We start from the raw sequence: 18,641 nt of genomic DNA on the forward strand, positions 1-18,641 counted from the left end.
CATTACTGTGCAGAAGCTCTGTTGTATGTAAAGTCAAGTGTAAAGCCAAGCTTAAAGCCTAAAGCTTAAAGCCTAAAGCTTAAAGCTGGCCTGGGGGCAACTAAAGAATAAAGAAATGGAAGAAGATGATTGCTACATTGTGCACCAACAGAAATACACAACATTTGGCACCCCCAGTGATTTGAACTTTGCTTTTTGTTTATGATGTCAATGCAGACCATTAGAATAGGCCTGCATCAATGTACTGGTATGGACCACTCCTCAATGGGATCAGAGAGGAAGTTGGAGCAGGTCCATATTCAGGCAGATAAGTTGCTCGCTCAGCCTGTAGTTACTGAATTGGCAGCTTAAATATGCCCTTGTATGGTTATCCTTAGTGTACAGATCTGTCTTCTTCGTCTGTAGTAACAAAACAGATTCTTGTATCCACTAATAGCCACATAATGTATGACAGTAACCATAGATTTTCATAAATAATTTCATTAGATGTAACAACCAACAAACATTAAAACAATACTTTGTGATTTCCCTTGAATGGACTTACCTACTTTGACTATCATTGCTTGCTTTATTTTTGATACACATTTGTCTGAATCTAGTTGGGATGGTTTTGGTGTCTTTTTTCAGTCATCAGCATTTAACTGTGTTATTGAGCCTTTTTTCTTGAGTTTTTGCGACAAAGGTAGACATTGACTCATTAGTGCAATTAGATTAAATGACTACCAACAACCATTTATGCTCAAACCAATCTTTTATTACTAATGAAATCATCAAATACCTTAAGTTCAGTTTAACAAATGCTGGTTTACTTTAATCCCCTGGCAGTATATATGTTTGCTTTTTTCAATTACTGAGAAAGAAACAAATAGAATGTGTTCCTATAACTAAAGCCTCTTTTAGCCCATGACAGATGCTTACATGCTGTATATCTAGCAGCAGGATTTGTTCAAAAGGAGAGGGGAAAACAAAAACTCAAGATTATGCTTAATTAAGTGTTGCATATGCTTTATACAAATGATTAAGAAATATATCTATTCATAGTCATTGATGAAGGTAAAAAGGCAATTTAAACACAAAACATGCTGAAAACAAAATGATTACATTTCAATACCATGCAGAAGTAAAAACCAATCAATAATGAACCAAATTATATAACCTTTATGAAACCAATTAAACCATTCCCCTGGCAACTATCAGGCATTGCATAAGCAAATCTTATAGATAAGCCCACATAACAAATGTTAATTAAATATCTCAAAAAGTACTTCCCTTTCACATAAAAACATGAACAGGAGGATACTAAGAAGGGCCCCTCCCTTAATGCTGACAATGTGCTACCAATTAATGATAAAATAGAAGTAATGGGGTATTACCCAACCACAATTTTCAACCACAATGCTGGATTCAAAAGTAACAAAGGGTAATCCTGCTACTCAATTAATATTTAAAAATGGAGACTTGCACATGGCACCACATAAATGCTCATAAATGTATACTGTAGTATATACCTATGGCTACAGCTACTGTATGCTGCAGTTAGATGGGAAAATATCATCTTAAACTTAAGCAGCAGCATTTCCTTAACTCTGGCCTGATCACCATTGATGGACAATACTTATACAAGTGTTGGTTGTAATACTTGATGGTGCAGCCAGTCAAAGGGAGTTATTTATAAGCACTGGGCAAATTTGCACCTGGGCAGTTACCCATGGCAACCAAACAGATGTTTGCTTTTATTGTTCTACTTGCAGCTGGTGAAGAAAGCTAATCAGTGCTTAGTTGCAATGAGTTACTGCCCAGGTGTAAATTTGCCCAGTGTTTATAATTGAGCCTCACTGTGTTCTGTGTTCCCTTGATGTTAGCAATGTGTCATAGGGGCTAGCCTCTCCTGGCGATAATAGAGATTGCTTTTGAGAAGTACATTAAATAGGCCTATGGCAACTGCATAACTAAGGACAATGATGATCACGTTAAACAAATATTTAGCATTTATTGACAAAAAAATGGTTGCATACAAAATATATTATGTTTATCATATATGTTACATATTTCCAATATTTAGCAATATTTCCAATTTCTATTGCCATACTTAAAGGGGTGGTTCACCTTTAAGTTAAAGGAAAATTATACCCCCAAATAATGTAGGTCTCTATAAAAAATACATTGCATAAACAAATTTATAAGTAAAACCCTGCTTCTTCCAAATAAACGATTTTCAAAAAAAATTACTTTAATAGTAGCATTTGCTATTGGGTACTCCTAAATAGAAAATTGCCATTCTAAGAATTAGGGGCCGCCTCCTGGTATCATGGAATTCACAGCGCACACAAACAAGCCAAGGCACACATACATGCTAGACCCCATCAGCCAATAAATGGACAGAGTTCTGTCTTTTGTTGCAGTTAGAGCTGTGTTATTTCTGGTCATGTGATCTCTGAGGGAGCACACAGCCCATCACTAAATGGGGGATCAAGGGAAAGTATGTTAAAGGGCAATATTTACTGAAACCAATTTGGCTAAATTCCTTAACCCTTTTATTGCCAGCTGTTTTGGTCAAAGCAGAACTTGTATTGCCAGACAGTTTTTGAACATTTTGCACTGTTTCACTTTAGGGGCCTTTCCTCAGGGGGACTTTTAGTTTACCCAGGAAAACAATATATCGTTTTTTTCAGAACAACCTAAGCTTTCAAAATATGGTAGAATTTTTGTGTAATTACAATTCTGTAACAAGATATAGGCTTCTAAATGTCTAAAAATGCAAAAAAATCAAATTTTCCATAATATAATCACATATACTAGAAACAAAAATTATTTTATGCACGAATATACAACTGATTTGGAAAGTCCCATGTCTCCTGAACATGCCAATACCAAATATATATAGTTTTATGGAGATTTCTCACTTGTATAGGTCAAAAACTCCCAGCAGTACACTACCAAATTTCCAAAGCACTGCTCCAGAAAGCTGCATACTTTAGATTTCAAGGCCAAAAGTTCCACTAACAGAAGGTTAATCCCAGAAAATTGTACATTTTTGGAAAGAACAGATTCTGGGGAATACAGAATAGGCATAACTGTCTGTCTACTCCAAACTATCAAGTCACAATGCTTTCCTAAAGTTATTGGTTTTTATCAAAATTTTTGATTTTTTTAAAAAATCGCTTCAAAGCTTCCAGTCTATAGTATCTTATCTCCTACAGGTCATAAAGTAACCAAATAAAACACCCTAAATATGAACGCCAGGGGTCCACTGAACAGTTTGATGCCCAATATGTATAGGTTTACCTAAGTATGTGGCATGTAGGGGCCCCAATGTGAACATACCCCATATGTACTGTCATTTCTATCATTTCAGCTCCTGCAAAATCAACACATTTACATCATTATATGTGGGATAAAGCTAGTAAAAAGTACGCTCACCCCAGAAAGTCATATATTTTTGGAAAGTACACATTCCCCCGAATCTAAAATGGGTACCCATGTCTTTCTACTCCAAAGTACCAAGCCGCACAGCTTTTCTAAAGTTAGCAAATTTGATGACATTTCCAAAAATCCCCTCAAAGCTTCCACTTTGCAGCATCTTATCTCCCACATAGCATTAGGTACCAAGATAAAACACCCTAAATTTGAACGCCAGGGGTCCACTGAACAGTTTGATGCCCAATATGTATAGGTTTACCTAAGTATGTGGCATGTAGGGGCCCCAATGTGAACATACCCCCATATGTACTGTCACTTGTGTCATTTCAGCTCCTGCAAAATCAACACATTTACATCATTATATGTGGGATAAAGCTAGTAAAAAGTACGCTCACCCCAGAAAGTCATATATTTTTGGAAAGTACACATTCCCCCGAATCTAAAATGGGTACCCATGTCTTTCTACTCCAAAGTACCAAGCCACACAGCTTTTCTAAAGTTTGCAATTTTGATGACATTTCCAAAAATCCCCTCAAAGCTTCCACTTTGCAGCATCTTATCTCCCACATAGCATTAGGTACCAAGATAAAACATCCTAAATTTGAACACCAGGGGTCCACTGAACAGTTTGATGCCCAATATGTATAGGTTTACCTAAGTATGTGGCATGTAGGGGCCCCAATGTGAACATACCCCCATATGTACTGTCATTTCTGTCATTTCAGCTCCTGCAAAATCAACACATTTACATCATTATATGTGGGATGAAGCTAGTAAAAAGTACGCTTACCCCAGAAAGTCATATATTTTTGGAAAGTACACATTCCCCTGAATCTAAAATGGGTACCCATGTCTTTCTACTCCAAAGTACCAAGCCGCACAGCTTTTCTAAAGTTAGCAATTTTGATGACATTTCCAAAAATCCCCTCAAAGCTTCCACTTTGCAGCATCTTATCTCCCACATAGCATTAGGTACCAAGATAAAACACCCTAAATATGAACGCCAGGGGTCCACTGAACAGTTTGATGCCCAATATGTATAGGTTTACCTAAGTATGTGGCATGTAGGGGCCCCAATGGGAACATACCCCCATATGATCTATCATTTCAGCTCCTGCAAAATTAACACATTTACATCCTTTATGTGGGATAATGCTACAAAAAAGTATGCTCACCCCAGAAAGCCATATATTTTTGGAAAGTACACATCCCCCCGAATCTATGATGGGTAAACATTTCTTCTTGCTTCAAAGTACCAAGCTGTAAAGCTTTCCTAAGTTTGCAGATTTATATGACATTTCGAAAATCGCATAAAAATGTTGCAATTTGCCGCATTTATCTCTCACAATTTCTTGATAAAGATCAGATAAAGACAAATCACCCAAAATAGGAACACCAGAGGCCTACTGAACAGTTTGATGCCCAATATGCATAGATATACCAAAGTCTGCGGTATGTACTGAACCCAAAATGAAAATACAGCATAAGGATTTCTCGCCTGCCAGCTCAGCTTTTGCACACAGAGCCCCCTGTCAGTGTATTATGTGCCAAAACTTCCCCTAACTATACAGTGACCCCCACAAAACCATATATTTTTGGAAAGTACACATTCTGACAAATCCAACAAGGGTAAAGAGTCCTTTCTACACCAAAGTACCAATCTGCAGAGCTTTCCTAAAGTTATTGGTTTTTATGACATTTCAGAAAATCGCCTAAAAATGTTGCAATTTGCTGCATTTATCTCACACAATTTCTTGCGTACAAAAGCAAGTCACCCCAAATAGGAACACCAGAGGCCTACTGAACAGTTTGATGCCCAATATGCATAGATATACCAAAGTCTGCGGTATGTACTGAACCCAAAATGAAAATACCGCATAAGGATTTCTCGCCTGCCAGCTCAGCTTTTGCACACAGAGCCCCCTGTCAGTGTATTATGTGCCAAAACTTCCCCTAACTATACAGTGACCCCCACAAAACCATATATTTTTGGAAAGTACACATTCTGACAAATCCAACAAGGGTAAAGAGTCCTTTCTACACCAAAGTACCAATCTGCAGAGCTTTCCTAAAGTTATTGGTTTTTATGACATTTCAGAAAATCGCCTAAAAATTTAGCAATTTGCCGCATTTATCTCACACAATTTCTTGCGTACAAAGGCAAGTCACCCCAAATAGGAACACCAGAGGCCTACTGAACAGTTTGATGCCCAATATGCATAGATATATCAAAGTCTGCGGAATGTACTGAACCCAAAATGAAAATAGCGCATAAGGATTTCTCGCCTGCCAGCTCAGCTTTTGCACACAGAGCCCCCTGTCAGCGTATTATGTGCAGTAACCCCCCTAACTATACCGAGACCCCCACAAAACCATATATTTTTGGAAAGTACACATTCTGATGAATTCAAAATAGGTAAAGTTATTTTTGTACACCAAAGTTACACCTGGCAAAGCTACGCTAAAAACAGATTAGGAACACATATACAGGGATAAAAATGCAATAAAACCACAAAAATTGTGCAAATCAGTGAAACAACAAAATAAGTCACATGACAGTGTAATTAGAGGTCAGAATATCTGATCCAATAGTTACGCTGTCAAAATAAACAGTTTTTAGGTAAAAGAAACTAAAAACAAAGTGGTAAAATGAAAAAAAAAAAAGTGTTTGTGTATACATGTGTGTACATGTGTAAAAGTTGTGTGATAGTGTGTAAGTGTGTATATGAGTGTAAATAAGTGTAAATAAGTGTATAAAAGTGTGAAAAATGAAAAAAAAAATCAAACAAACAAACAAAAAAAAATGCTAAAATGTGTGCTGTAAGTGTGTGTAAATGTATGTAAGTGTGTATAAATGTATGTAAAAGTGTGTGTAAGTGTATAAATGCAAAAAAAAAATAATACTCCTTACCTGTCCTGAAGACCGATCTCCTCCTCCTTCAGTGGCGCCGGCGCTGGGGGAGAGCGAGGAAGCAGGAAGCAGCAGACGCGATGCGATCGCGTCTGCTGCTTCCTGGAGGGTCCTGCGAGCGATCGGCTTGCAGGACCCTGATGACAGCCCCCCTGGGCACCCCCTCGGCACATGCCGCCGCTGCAGAGAGAAGACCTTAAACACCAACGACGTATGGGACACGTCGTTGGCGTTTAAGGCCTTTTACTGCCAGCACGTATGCCATACGTGCTTGGCAGTAAAAGAGTTAATAGGCCACTTAACAAATTGTACTGTAAACTATCTGTCGATTAAGTATTCATTCTGGTAGTTTAGTATCTTATAGAATGACCAATTCTAAACAACTTTATTTTGGTTTTCATTATTTATTTTTTTATTGTTTATGAATTATTTCCCCTTATCTTTCCAACTTTCAGCGGGGGGGGGGGGGGGGGGGGGGGGTTACTGACCCCAGCAGTCATAAAACTATTGCTCTGTGAGGCCACAATTCTATGTAATTTTTATTGTTACTTTTTATTACTCATAACTTTATTACTATTATTTTTCTAATCATGTCCTCTCCTGTACCAGGCTCTCAAACCACACTCTAGTTGCTAAGGTAACCCCTTTAAAGCGATGGATGAAATAAAGTTACCTGACTCCCACCCCCCCCCCCCAATTTAATTATGTTGTTCTTCTTTTGCATTCTGTTGTAAAAATGTTGTCCCTCTGCTGTCTTGCACTGTTGTGGCCCTGTGTGTATTTTCTCCTGTGCCTGTGTGGGTTGCCTTTAATTATCTCCCACACTCCAAAAATATACAGTTAGGTTAATTTGCTCCTGAGGACATTAGTTTCCTGAGAAAACTAGTGTATGTCTTCTATTAAAAAGATAGTAAACTTAGAATATAAGATAATAATAAATGATTTTTAGCATAATGTTGGCATTATATGAATATAGGATGGCACTATATAAATAAAGGATACTACAGCTTTTTAAAATGTGGTATAATTAATCGATTCAAGAAATTCAAGATGCACCGATCTATCGCGTTCTCTGTGTCTTAGCTCACAGTTACCTCTGTTGATATATTTCTCAGTGACTTCTATAGCATCTGCAATTTAACCAGGGTTCCTTTGATATATCTGCAGGTACAGCAATCTTTATGATAACAGATCTATGCTGTAAGACTGATGGCACATACAATATGCATTATTGGCTGAAAAGTGTCTGTATGAAAGGATTCAAGCGTTTCCTAATCAAATGAAGCTGCAGGGGGCAGTTTGTGGTGTATTTCAACTGCTTGACCTATGCGTCATCCAATACTCGCTCACCTAACTAATCAAAATAAAATGTTTGACAATATCATCATTGGAAATGATAATGGCACAGTTTTATTACAGTTACAACAGTGCAAACATTAACATATTTGAATGAACATATATAAGTAGTGATGAGCGAATCCGTTTTGCTTCGCTGAAAAACTGCAAGAAAAATTTATGAAATGTGGTTACCACACAACTTTTTTGACACAACCACACCTATTTTTTTGACAGGCCATACATAGAGATAATTATCAACAATTAACTAACAAGTATAAATCACATTACAGTACAAAACGATCTCCTGAGCCCCCCGTCAGTCTGCCCTTCCACAACACTAATAGGAGCATTTACTAAAGTTTGTAACTGTTTTTCATGATTCATATTTTTTGCATAAAACTTGATTTGCTTGTGTAAAAAAAGATTTTTCTAGTGATGAGTGAAATGTTTCGGCAGGCATGGATTTGCGGCAAATTTCCATGTGGCTGAGGAAAGATTTGTAAGCGTCAAGAAAATTAAGCATGTCCCAAAAAAAATAAAATAATTTTTTTGAAGTGCATCATTTACACCATTCAACAAATCTTTTCAAAGATTTGCTAATTTTTCACCGAAACAGGACAGATTAGTGCATCACTAGATTTTTCTCCATTTATTTATTATGCATCAAAACCACAAAAAATGCAAATGTAAGAATATGTCATATAAAAGATGTCGAGGTCATGTACGCTGTAATAATCTTTATTTAATCTGTGGTTTTAGAGGTTTTTGAATTTTTTATTATATGAAAGTCCACAAAGATTTGCAGGAAAACATAAAAACTATGAAAAATGTTTTTGTGTTCTTTTCATTTTTGTTTTGCATTTTAATTTGTTTGTGCTTTTTCAATTTTGATGGTTTAATAAATGAGTAGATTTTTTCGTAATTAGTTTATTTGTGGTTTTAAAGCTCTAAAAGCTCTAAAACTGAATGCTGATAAATCTGCCTCTAAAATACGAATTGAATGGTATAAGATAAAAGCAGGAACTTATGAAATAGAAATAGTAACAGACCCTTATCTGAATAAAAGTTTTATGGGGTTATGTAATATTAAATAAAATGACGTAACCTTTGCAACACAACAAACATTGTGCCTTTTATTACATTTGGGGGGTAAGTATCTTCCTCATGTGATATATACTACTTTATCTTTTATTTGTTAACTGTTTTTAAAGGGTTCTGGATGCCACATGGGTCAGGTAGCAGCGACTTCATTGCACCCAGATGAGGAGCTTAGCACTGGTTCAGGAAACATCACAGCACTGCATGGCATGAAGATCTGCTACTAAACGCCTCACTGACTGCATTGCCTGATCATGGGTAAGCTCTACTTTCCCCCCTAGTGCTTGATTTGCATTGAACTTCTGGATATTGATTTGACATGCATTATTGACTAGACTTGTAGGTTGTCAGTCCTGCCTTGTGCCTGAAGTTTGACCATAAAATTTGATTTAACCTCTGTACCTTTGATTTAAACTTTGCCAGACTTGCTTGTAATTCATCTTAATCTTCACCTCCCAAACATGTGTCAATTTGCCCTGACATTAGGACAAGGAAATGTAAACCCACATGTATACCATGATATGATATGAAATAATGTTATATCATATATGTGTTCACTGACTGGACTTTTGCCTCAAATAAATACTGCAACAATTTGTTGAAATGATTTATCCCAGCATAGTCTTGAATTGTTTGGCAGAAAACGATATATCAATATAGACTGTATTCATTTTGTGTAATTCTTACATTTTATACCTGAAGTTTTTTCAAGCCCAGCTTGAGTTCAAATTACTTTTTTTTTTTTTAATCAATATTACTGAGGGTAATGGAGGAAAAAATTGGGACAAATGGTAATAAAAGGAAATGGCTCAAAAAATGTGGTGAAGCTAAAAACATGGGTCACAGATAAGAGCTCTCCACAGAATCCTTCGCTTCTGAAAATCCTTTATTATTAATTTATACCGAATCATATTTTAGAATTATTACATTGTCATGAATTTGGAAGTAAATGCACACTAATAGACTGTACATTTTTAAAATGTGAATTATTACTTGTCATCAGACTGTTAAATGATAGTAATGTAAAATTACATTGTATATTATTACTTTATTTTATCTCTTGACTGCCAGGGTTAGGGTTTATGAGAACACTTCTGCATAACATTCTCTGTTACCATTTTATAGCTTTGTGACTCTTCCTTTACTCACTGTTCTTGAATGTATTTAAAATATTTGTTCACTATTTTATGATAAGGCCAGTATTGAGTCACTCAAGTCTTTAAAATGTTACAATCATATAAATTCATCACAGCTGTCTTGACATATGTCTTGTCATATGGGATCATTATCTTAACTACCTTAAAGGAGAACTATACCCCTGGGCTAAAAGCCCCCTTAACTATCACAGCCTTGACCCCCCCCCCACCTCTCCCTTATCGCTAGTGTCCCTATCACTAACCCCAAGCTAAAACAGCAGAGTAGTGCAGCAGCATACCTGGCCAACATCTTCTTTGCAACTAAAGACACTTTGGGTCTCACCACCGATATGAACCTGCTTGCGCATACGCAGTTGAAGGTAGAAGGAAATCTGCTTAAACTGCGCATAGGCAAGCAGGGTCCGTGTCAGCGGTGAGACCTGAAGTGTCTTCAGTTGCAAAGAAGATGTCGGCCAGGTAAGCAGCTGCTCTACTCTGCTGTTTTAGGTTCTTTATACAGTCCAGATATCTGTTGTGAGAATTAACAGGGTTTGCAAGTTGCATTGGTAGACTATAGAAAAACTTACTTGTAATCACTGGTAGAAAGCCTAGCTGAAAAGGGACTAGGACCTAGAGGCTTCCAACAAATGTGCCTCTGCTACTTGATTTACATTCTTTGTGCTAGAAATTATTATGGACAAAAACACTCAAATAATTTAGGCAGCTAACCCAATGTGCTCTTTTTTGCCATATTATTAGATGTTTAACTACATCAGTGGTAGAGACATATAAACAGGTCTCCATCCTATGTCCTACAGAGCTGCAGCTGGGCTTGGTAACATTCTTTACTTGAATTCTAGAAATGTGATACTTCATATGAATGGTCAGATGTCTTTCAAACCTTAGTGTATTTTTGTACGGATATTAAATGTAATATCTGGTCTAGTTGCACATACAGTCAAGTACCACATACAGTTATATACAGTATGTAAAAAAAAAAAAGGAAAAACAAAATAGTATACAATACAATAGTATTCAATTTTTGAATTCCCTACCAGTCATTTGAGCTCTAGATGAGTGGTGAAACATTTTCAAGATAAACTTAGAAAAGTCCAGTTGTTTTAGACATAGTTGTATTAGATACTGTATATCCTATATTTGTGACCCTGGTAAAGCCATTTCTTACCCTAAGTATCCAAGTGATGGTCGGCTGTTTAGAAGCCTGGACCAGGGCCAGATATATTATTGCAGTCAAATATGACTGATTTAGCCATAAATGATGTCCATTGATGTTTTCTATATTTTTTTTAATGCATATAGCCCATTTTAAAAAAAAAAAAACATCCAAATAGAGTAAATACAAAAAGAAAAATGCATCTATTCAAGCAGTATTTCTCTACATGGATTTACATTGTAATGTCTAACTATTACACTTTTACTGACTACATTTTAAGTAAAGCAGTTTTAGAAATAATACACTTCTATCAATTATGACAATTAAATAGCCATATACTGTGTTGCCTCTGAATATTGGCCTCAGATAATGGCAAATGTTAATTACAGCATATCAGATATGAACATAAAGCCTGTAACATATCCTTTAAGTCTTGCCCAAGCAGCTAATGAGGTCCTGAGAGGATTGTAGGTCATTGTAAGTTAAAAAACAAGTATGTGTTTATGTGCTTATATAAATTTTCCGTAGAATGTATTTTGCAGTAATTTATGAGGAACATTCAAACAGAAAAATAATTATTAAATAATATGTTTAAATAAATGTGTTGTTTCTGTCATGGAACAAGGGGAGACAATATTTTACCAGGGGTGGCAAGAGGCATTTTTGCCATTCCTGGTAATGGTAAAATGTAAATTCCCATTTTCATTTTTTAAGTGAAATTTCATCTCTTTTAAGGGAAGCACCACTGAACATGACTGCAAGAATTAACCAGCTAAAGTTAAGGAGAAAAAAATGATTGAGATATAATTCCAATCCCCAATATTAAACTCTTGATTACACTGCATGTTTCTTTATTTTGCCAAAAGCAAAATACTGTAGCATTTGGAATGGGCTATTCACAGTAATCAGCTATTTGAATTTAACAGAAGACTGTAGGATCATTCTGCGGTGTAGCAGTCCTCATGTGTAGAACCTACCTTTATATTTCTCATTGCTGGAGGCAAAGCTACTCCTTTCCCCCTAAATGCATTACATGATAGCATCAAGGTTATAGATATAGAGATTTATAGAAAATGCAATTGTCTATTTTTATATTGAAATGTTTTCACATAGTTGTCATTCTTCAAGGAATATATTTTGTCTCTATAGCTGGGTCCTAGCATTGTGTTTTTAATTTAAGAAAGTCAAAACTATATCTTAATATACTTAACTTTTACATAACTATCTTTTAAGTGTTTTTAGTCCTGACATTATGTTGAAACATAAATTTTCATTATTAAACTTCCCATTCATTTATAACAAATTGAATTCTTAAACAAAATAAAACTGTTAAGGACATTAGGAACAAACTTTCATTGTGATTGCATTTTGTTAATTAAGGCAACATTATTTCCATGGTCATGTTTTTTTTCTCCAATTGAGGTTTTCTAGAGCTAAATTACATGAGAGATTTTGATGACATTTTGTGGGTGAGACTTTATTTGACCCACAAAATCTTATCATGAAACAGCACGACCACGCTCAAGCTTTTGTGGGATGCTACAAAATCTGATCTCCCCTGCTGTAATGTAAATTGGGTAAGAAAAATGAATGGTGTGTTTTGTTCCTGCATCTGCATATGACAAACAATATATTTTAATGAGAATAAAAAGTCTTCCTCTCCATTTCAGACTCTGTATTGTCAGATGCAGGCACAGCATGCAGCATTCCATTCTGACAGGTGAGTTGTGTCAGATATCAAATCTTCCATGTATTTTACACATCAGATTTTTAAATCTGTCTCATTATATTTGGCCCACCCAACTACATCTAACTTGCAGAATGCATTCTGTCACTTCAACACCATTCTACAGTATGGTTTAGATCATAGATAGCAAGAATTTTTAGTTAAAAAATAACCAAAAGAATGACGCTTAAAATTAATAAAATCACATTAGAAGTATTGCTGGCAGGCACATCCGGATATTGAGAAGTAATCAGGAAGCAACATAGTTAAAATAAGAACTCTGAAAGTTTATTTATCCATACATAAAAGCCAAAGTAGCCTTACGCGTTTCGTATTTAAAGGGTACTTAATCATAGGCATGTGATTTTCTAGTGCAACTTTTTGAACATAGTGATTTTCTAGTGCAGCTTAAAATTAATACATTTGCCTCTGAAAGTAAAATTTTATTTGGTTACTTCCACTTTGAACAAAAGATATCTGAGATGGTATAGCGTAGATTTTTTATATTTTTTTTCTACATGTATGTATGTCTAACCCAGTAACCAAGTACATTTTTTTATTCCCTACCTCTATGACTAGCAGCACATTGAACATTGTATATATTTGAATAACAATGTGCATAACCATTATTTGTTAGTACAGGTAAGGGACTTATTATCCAGAATGCTCGGGACCTGATGTTTTCCCGATAAGAGGTCTTTCCATAATTTGTAACTTTATATTTTAAGTCTAGTAAAAAATCATTTAAACATTAAATAACCCCAATAGGATTGTTTTGCTTCCAACAAAGATCAATTATATCTTAGTTGGGATCAAGTACAAGGTACTGTTATTACTATATTATTATTACAGAGAAAAGGTAAAAATATGTGAATATAAATGTGAAAATGTGAATTATTTGATTATAATGGAGTCTATGGGAGATGACCCTCCCATAATTTGGAACTTTCTGGATAATGGGTTTCCGGATAATGAATCCCATACCTGTACCATTATTAACATAGTATAACATCGTAACAATTTGTAACAATTGGTAAGGCCCTCTGCCAGTCTGACCTTCCAAATACCAGCAATACCCATTAGCTGCTTGTACCTAGCTCAGTAAGTACGCATAACATTATAATATCCACACCAATACTCTTAAACAAACCATCCACAAGGGTCCACGCCCCTAGGTAAGTATCTGACCATATCCAACATTGCCATGGGTACCCACCATAGGGGTTGCCACAGTGGTCCAGTACTGTCCAATACCATACCACCATGCCCGGCAGACTGGTAAGGTACCCTTCAAAGCTGTGACTGCTAATTAAGCTGCTTAAACCTTTTAACTTACCAAAATCCCTGCCTTTTGTGCAACCCCAGGATGCTAACTTTGTTATATGTTTTTTAAACATAGGGAGGGCGGTGGGAACTTGTGTTGCTGCTGGCATACCAGTTGGAAGACTGCTTTCCTGCATTGTCTGTCTGACTACGCTGCCCCCTTTCTTTTTATACTCAGATAACCTGTGTTGATCAATCCCCTCTCATGTTGCCGGCCCTGTCATGTAGGCCCTCCTTCAACACTGCGTCGGTATCCAGGACTTACTTTAGTGACTGACATATTCCAGAATCTAGGAATACTCCAAACCATTGTATATCACTAGAATTTTGAAATATTGCAACAGAGGCTAGGAAAGGGATAAGGAGGGCGAAAAGAAGTGAATAAGGGGAGAGTCCAGACAAGGTAAAGTTTAAAAGAAAACATAAAAACCACATCTTAATATTTCTTTTAAACAAGTACAAGCAGGCCCGGATTTGTGGAGAGGTCACAAAGGCCCGGGCCTAGGGCGGCAGAAATCTGGGGGCGGCATGCCGCGCCGTCGCACAAAGATCGTGTAAATATTTGTGTTCCCATACGAAGCAATGGAGACTTCTCCCCACTGCTCCGTATGCAAGTTTGGCCTATGGCGCATGCGTGCTTGCAACCCCCCCCCCATTCGTGCATATGCGCTCGCAACCCCCCCCCCCTGTTCGCGAACGCGCACTGGGGGGGGGGGGGGGCGGCGACTGAGGGTGGCCTCAGGGTGGCAAATTTGTAAATCCGGCCCTGAGTACAAGGGAAAAAAGTAAACAAAGGTTTAGCATTCCTTTAAGTTGACTGTAATAAAGTTGACTTTTATTTAAATTTAATAGGCTTAATATGTATTTTTTTTATCATATCCATTATTTGAAAATTTTAACTGATTATAATGTTTTTGTATCCTAACTCATCCTCAATTGCAGCAAATTTTTAAGAATAACGTACTTTGTTTCCTGCTTCCAGGAATAGATGATAATGATCGGTATTCATTTTTACATTGGCTAATTCCGTTTTAAATTACACTTTAATGTTTTAAAGGCACTTAGCTAACATGAAGATATTGACATCTCTTTTTCTCACAAAACTGAATAAACAATATAAAGTGCATGTACATGGAAAACGGCTTATATGCTGGATAATATAAGATTCATTTGAATGCAATGCTTAGCCTAATTTTTATCTATTTTTCACATTTTGATTTGTCACTAATTTATATTTCATTACTCCACATTAAAACATATGCACACCTGTTTCTGAAAATTGGATCAGACTTACACATTATTTAGCATATATTTGCTGCAGCTGGCTTTGCATAAAGAGATTTTAGAAAACTATATTCATTAATTCAAAAAAACAGGATGATATCTCACTTACCAACTGGAGACATTTCAGGAACACTGGCTACATAAGGACCATCAAGAAATTTTGGCTCATTATCATTAATGTCCTGCACTTTGATAATAAATTCAGATTCTGGTTCCACAGGTTTTCCAGTAACTATATCCACAGCTTGTGCACGTAATGTGTAGAAGGGCTTTTCTTCTCTGTCCAAGCTTTTAATTGCATGGATGTCCCCTGTTGTATCATCAATTGTAAAGATTGTTCCAGCGCCATCGCCTAGTAGAGTATACTTTACTGACCCTATTCCCTTGTCCAAGTCAGAATGAAGCTAAAGCAGAAAAAACAAAACATATCACTAAGAATGGTAAGGAATGAGTAATGACTAACAATTTAGCATATTAAATTGAATATTACAAAAGCACATACAAATATATCATTTTTTTTAACACAAATGGGAGAGTGGGATCTCTTATCTGGAAACATGTTATCCATAAAGCTCAGAATTATGGGAAGGCCATCTCCCATAGCATCTATTTTAAGCAAATAATTCTAATTTTAAAAAATAATTTCCTTTTTCTCTGTAATAATAAAACAGTATCTTGTGTATTTGATGGTTACTAAGTAGGATGAATCTACATTGATGGCAAAACAGTCCTATTTTGGGTTTATTAAACAGTCCTAGTCCCAGTTATATCCCTTATAGTGATGAGTGAATCTGGCAAAAAAATTCACGAAACGCGCTTGTCACACTAATTTTTTTGTCACACGATTCGGTTTTTGCCATGACCGTGCCTATTTTTGACGCGACTGCGCCTGTTTTGTGAGCAATCGTGACTTTTTTTTAAAGCACAACAAATTTTTTTTTGTGCCAAATTTCTGCTGAAGTTTTGCGAAACAATTTGCCAATGGCGAAATGCGGGAATTCGCTGCAAATCCATGCCTGCCGAAAAAATGTGCTCATCACTAATCCCTTATCCAGAAAACCTCAGGTCCCAAGCATTTTGGATAACATATCTAAGGGAGAACATCATCTAAATAAAATTTAATTTCAAACAATGTAGATATATATATATATATATATATATATATGTATATATATATATATATATATATATATATATATATTTCGACTTTTCAGTGCTTTTAGAGTTATTTGCAAATGTAATTGTCTTTATTCTATTTTCTGCACTGCTAGATCTGACCCTTAAAACAATGCACCAGAAGTTAACATTTCCACCATAACGTTCAATTATTGAAGTTTGTATCAGATACAGAAGTGAAATTGTGATATTTTTACTGGAAGTTTAGTGAAAAAATCTTAAATGCTCTTTAGTTTATGATCTTTATTTAAGTAGATAGCATGAGAAAAAGACACAATATATTGCCTTTTGCAATTACTTTTCAGTATATATATAATTTCAAATATAATATTTGACAGTAGACATTTTCCTCAAATAGAATTTTTTATTTGTGGTTTAATGCATTTCTTTATTCCTAAACATAGTATTCTGTGAAGAAAATAGTTTATCATGCTAACCAAGCTGACAAGCAGTAAATTCAATTTGAATGCATAACCATTAGGTGATAAATGCTGGAATATATGAATAATTACCTCTTTACTCCAGGGACAAAAAATGTATATAGTAACATATACTATCATTGTGTCACTCATGCATTGACTGTTTAACTGCAATAGTAGGACTGTAGAATACATTTTTAAAAGAAACAGTTTCCTTTTTATTTTTACATTTACCATATATTCACTAATTACTGACCATAACTTTTCCATTTCATTTGATATATCCTTCAGAATATATGTGTGCAACATAACTTACTGAAATGTGTTAATCAAATGATGTAATGCATCTACTATTTTAAATATGAGCATCTTGGACTTCCATGCCCTGTATAAAACAATGTATTAAAACATATATTTAGGGGGAATTCATTAACGTTCACTTTTGTTGTGGTTTTATATATTTTCAAAACCACAACTAAACTCATTTCCGCAAATGTCAGTCATTGATCACAAAACCTGATTTGAAAAAGCACAAAAAAAAGAACAAAAAAAGTTGTGGGAAAATGAGAAAATGCAACTTTTTTTCTAAAACCACAAAGCAAAGAAATATCTAACAACTGCAAAAGGGACATTTGCCATTGTGATCTACATGATCTCAGCTGCCGTATTTTTTCATTCAGATTTGTTGCATAATAAATCAAGAGAAAATCATGCTTTTTCAGTGACAAAAAACCTGAACCGAAAAAAAACGAGCAATAGTAAATGTCCCCTTATATATCTAGATGATCACATGCCAACTTTTGGGTACCTGGTAAGTCACTGAACCAATTCCCAAATATAAGTACTGTATTTTTCGCCCTATTAGACGCTCCGGAATATAGGACACACCCAATTTTAAAGGAGGAAAATCTAGAAAAAAAACATTCTGAACCAAATACTGTAGTAAAATATTTTATATCAACTGTATAAAGAGGCTTCCCCCAGGCCCCCCCCCCAAGCATCCTTCAGCTTCCCCCAGGGCCCCCCCAAGTATCCTTCAGCTTCCCCCAGGCCCCCCCAAGTATCCTTCAGCTTCCCCCAGGGCCCAACCAAGTATCCTTCAGCTTCCCCCAGCCCCCCCAAGTATCCTTCAGCTTCCCCCAGTGCCCCCCCAAGTATCCTTCAGCTTCCCCCAGGGCCCCCCCAAGTATCCTTCAGCTTCCCCCAGGGCCCCCCCAAGTATCCTTCAGCTTCCCCCAGCCCCCCCCCAAGTATCCTTCAGCTTCCCCCAGGCCCCCCCAAGTATCCTTCAGCTTCCCCCAGGGCCCCCCAAGTATCCTTCAGCTTCCCCCAGGCCCCCCCAAGTTTCGTTCAGCTTCCCCCAGGCCCCCCACAAGTATCCTTCAGCTTCCCCCAGGGCCCCCCCCGAGTATCCTTCAGCTTCCCCCAGGGCCTCCAAGCATCCTCCAGCTCCCCCACGGCACCCCCAGCATTCTTCAGCTTCCCCCCTAACCTACCCCCAGCAGCCTCCAGCTCCCGTGATGTCTTCCTCTTTGTGCCGCGGCTCCCAGCTGCTTCTGTGCTTTTATAAGGTTGCACCCTGTGCGTTTGACGTAAGTACGCACGGGCGCAACCTTATAAAAGCGAGGATGCGGCA

General features: G+C 36.6%; 1 protein-coding gene across 1 annotated transcript in view; it reads right to left on the reverse strand.

Moving 5' to 3' along the window:
* Positions 1-18,641, reverse strand: part of cdh12 (cadherin 12, type 2 (N-cadherin 2)) — a 410,646-nt gene that overhangs the window by 101,454 nt on the left and 290,551 nt on the right. The window contains exon 7 of the mRNA XM_018094961.2: positions 15,520-15,814. Coding sequence (XP_017950450.2) covers positions 15,520-15,814 — 295 coding nt within the window. The remainder of the gene's footprint in view (positions 1-15,519; positions 15,815-18,641) is intronic.

This window comes from Xenopus tropicalis, chromosome 6, assembly GCF_000004195.4.
Source record: "Xenopus tropicalis strain Nigerian chromosome 6, UCB_Xtro_10.0, whole genome shotgun sequence".
In the NCBI taxonomy this organism is placed as follows: Eukaryota; Metazoa; Chordata; class Amphibia; order Anura; family Pipidae; genus Xenopus; species Xenopus tropicalis.